The sequence below is a fragment of the Capsicum annuum genome, chromosome 12, assembly GCF_002878395.1.
Source record: "Capsicum annuum cultivar UCD-10X-F1 chromosome 12, UCD10Xv1.1, whole genome shotgun sequence".
Taxonomy (NCBI): Eukaryota; Viridiplantae; Streptophyta; class Magnoliopsida; order Solanales; family Solanaceae; genus Capsicum; species Capsicum annuum.
Genome location: NC_061122.1, coordinates 37,433,462 through 37,434,680, shown reverse-complemented (window position 1 = coordinate 37,434,680; position 1,219 = coordinate 37,433,462). Strand labels below are relative to the sequence as shown.

At 33.6% G+C, this 1,219-nt stretch overlaps 1 protein-coding gene across 1 annotated transcript; it reads right to left on the bottom strand.

The window, feature by feature from the left end:
• Positions 1 to 554: 554 nt before the first annotated feature.
• Positions 555 to 944, bottom strand: LOC124889590 (egg cell-secreted protein 1.2-like). Its single transcript, XM_047401551.1, has one exon. It carries the CDS (start codon positions 942 to 944, stop codon positions 555 to 557), a length of 390 nt encoding a protein of 129 aa, XP_047257507.1.
• Between the last annotated feature and the right edge of the window lie 275 nt (positions 945 to 1,219).

The window sequence follows — 1,219 nt, the reverse complement described above, 5'->3', positions numbered from 1 at the left end:
AACCCAAATCTCAAATATAGCTATTCAATTCAGTGTTATACTACTTTACCAGTACTACTCTTTTCCCCTAATTCGTTTTGTATGAGAAGTTGTTATTGAAACTTCTTTCGCTTTGAAAGACCCCGGATTCTACAGGTTAATTAGTAATGCTAAAAGGGAGATTTAATTAGTTTTGTAAATTTTGTACAAACTTATTTTTAATTTTACTGTTCTCTTTATTGAGAACTTCATTACAGTCATATTTTAGTGGTCATATGAGATCATCCCCACCCCTACCCACCCACCCACCAACCCCCAAAAAAACAATGAAGTTGAGTAAGAAAGCTACAAAGAACGACATATCCGCATGAGTCAGTTATTGTTTTTACTAGCAATCGAGATACCAAACCAAGTTTAAACAGAGGGAAAAAAACGAGATAGTGATATATTGGAGCAAAGGGGAAAATACAAAGTCTTCCCTATCATGCTAATTAAAAAAAATAAAACTTAGATAGCTTAGTGGCATTATTCAAACTATAGTAAAACATGCATTGCCTAGATAATAAACTAATCAGTCATTTCCAGTCACCTCCCTTCTTTATATCCAAATTAGGCAGCACCAATGGAGAAGGAGAAGGAGCAGGACCATAATTAGATGAAACATTGTGAGTAGCATCACAATAACCTCTCAATATATTAGTTTGTTCAAGAGTGAACCCAAGTGAAGTAAGCATACTAGGCCAGCAATGATGTGTAATGACAGAAATTGCTTGGCAACAAGGCAAGTCAACATCAATTGTTCCTATTGTGAAATAAGCAATTATCTCATTCGAACAGGATTTTATCTCCCCAAATGCATTAAAACACTCCACTATACTCCCTTGATTTGCTTCATCAAGTCTTGCTATTATTGCTCTAGATGAATTAACATTGCTCAAATTTGTGATTATTGAACAAGTTAACATGATTAAGAAAAAAGTGCAATATTTCAAACCCATGATTGAAATATGTGTTTGTTTGTGTGTTTGAGAAGGAAAATTTAGATGAGAAAAGTTGGACGTGAATTAGGAGTTTTTATAGGTGTTTAAGGGGAGAGGAGTGGACTCATTTGAGTAAATGGCATTTTTGAAACATACTCCATCCATTTCATTTTAGTTGGTTGATCTTTCTAAAAACATTTGTTTCAATTTAGTTGTCCGTTTGACGAGATCAAAAGGATTTTATTATATTCTTTCAATAT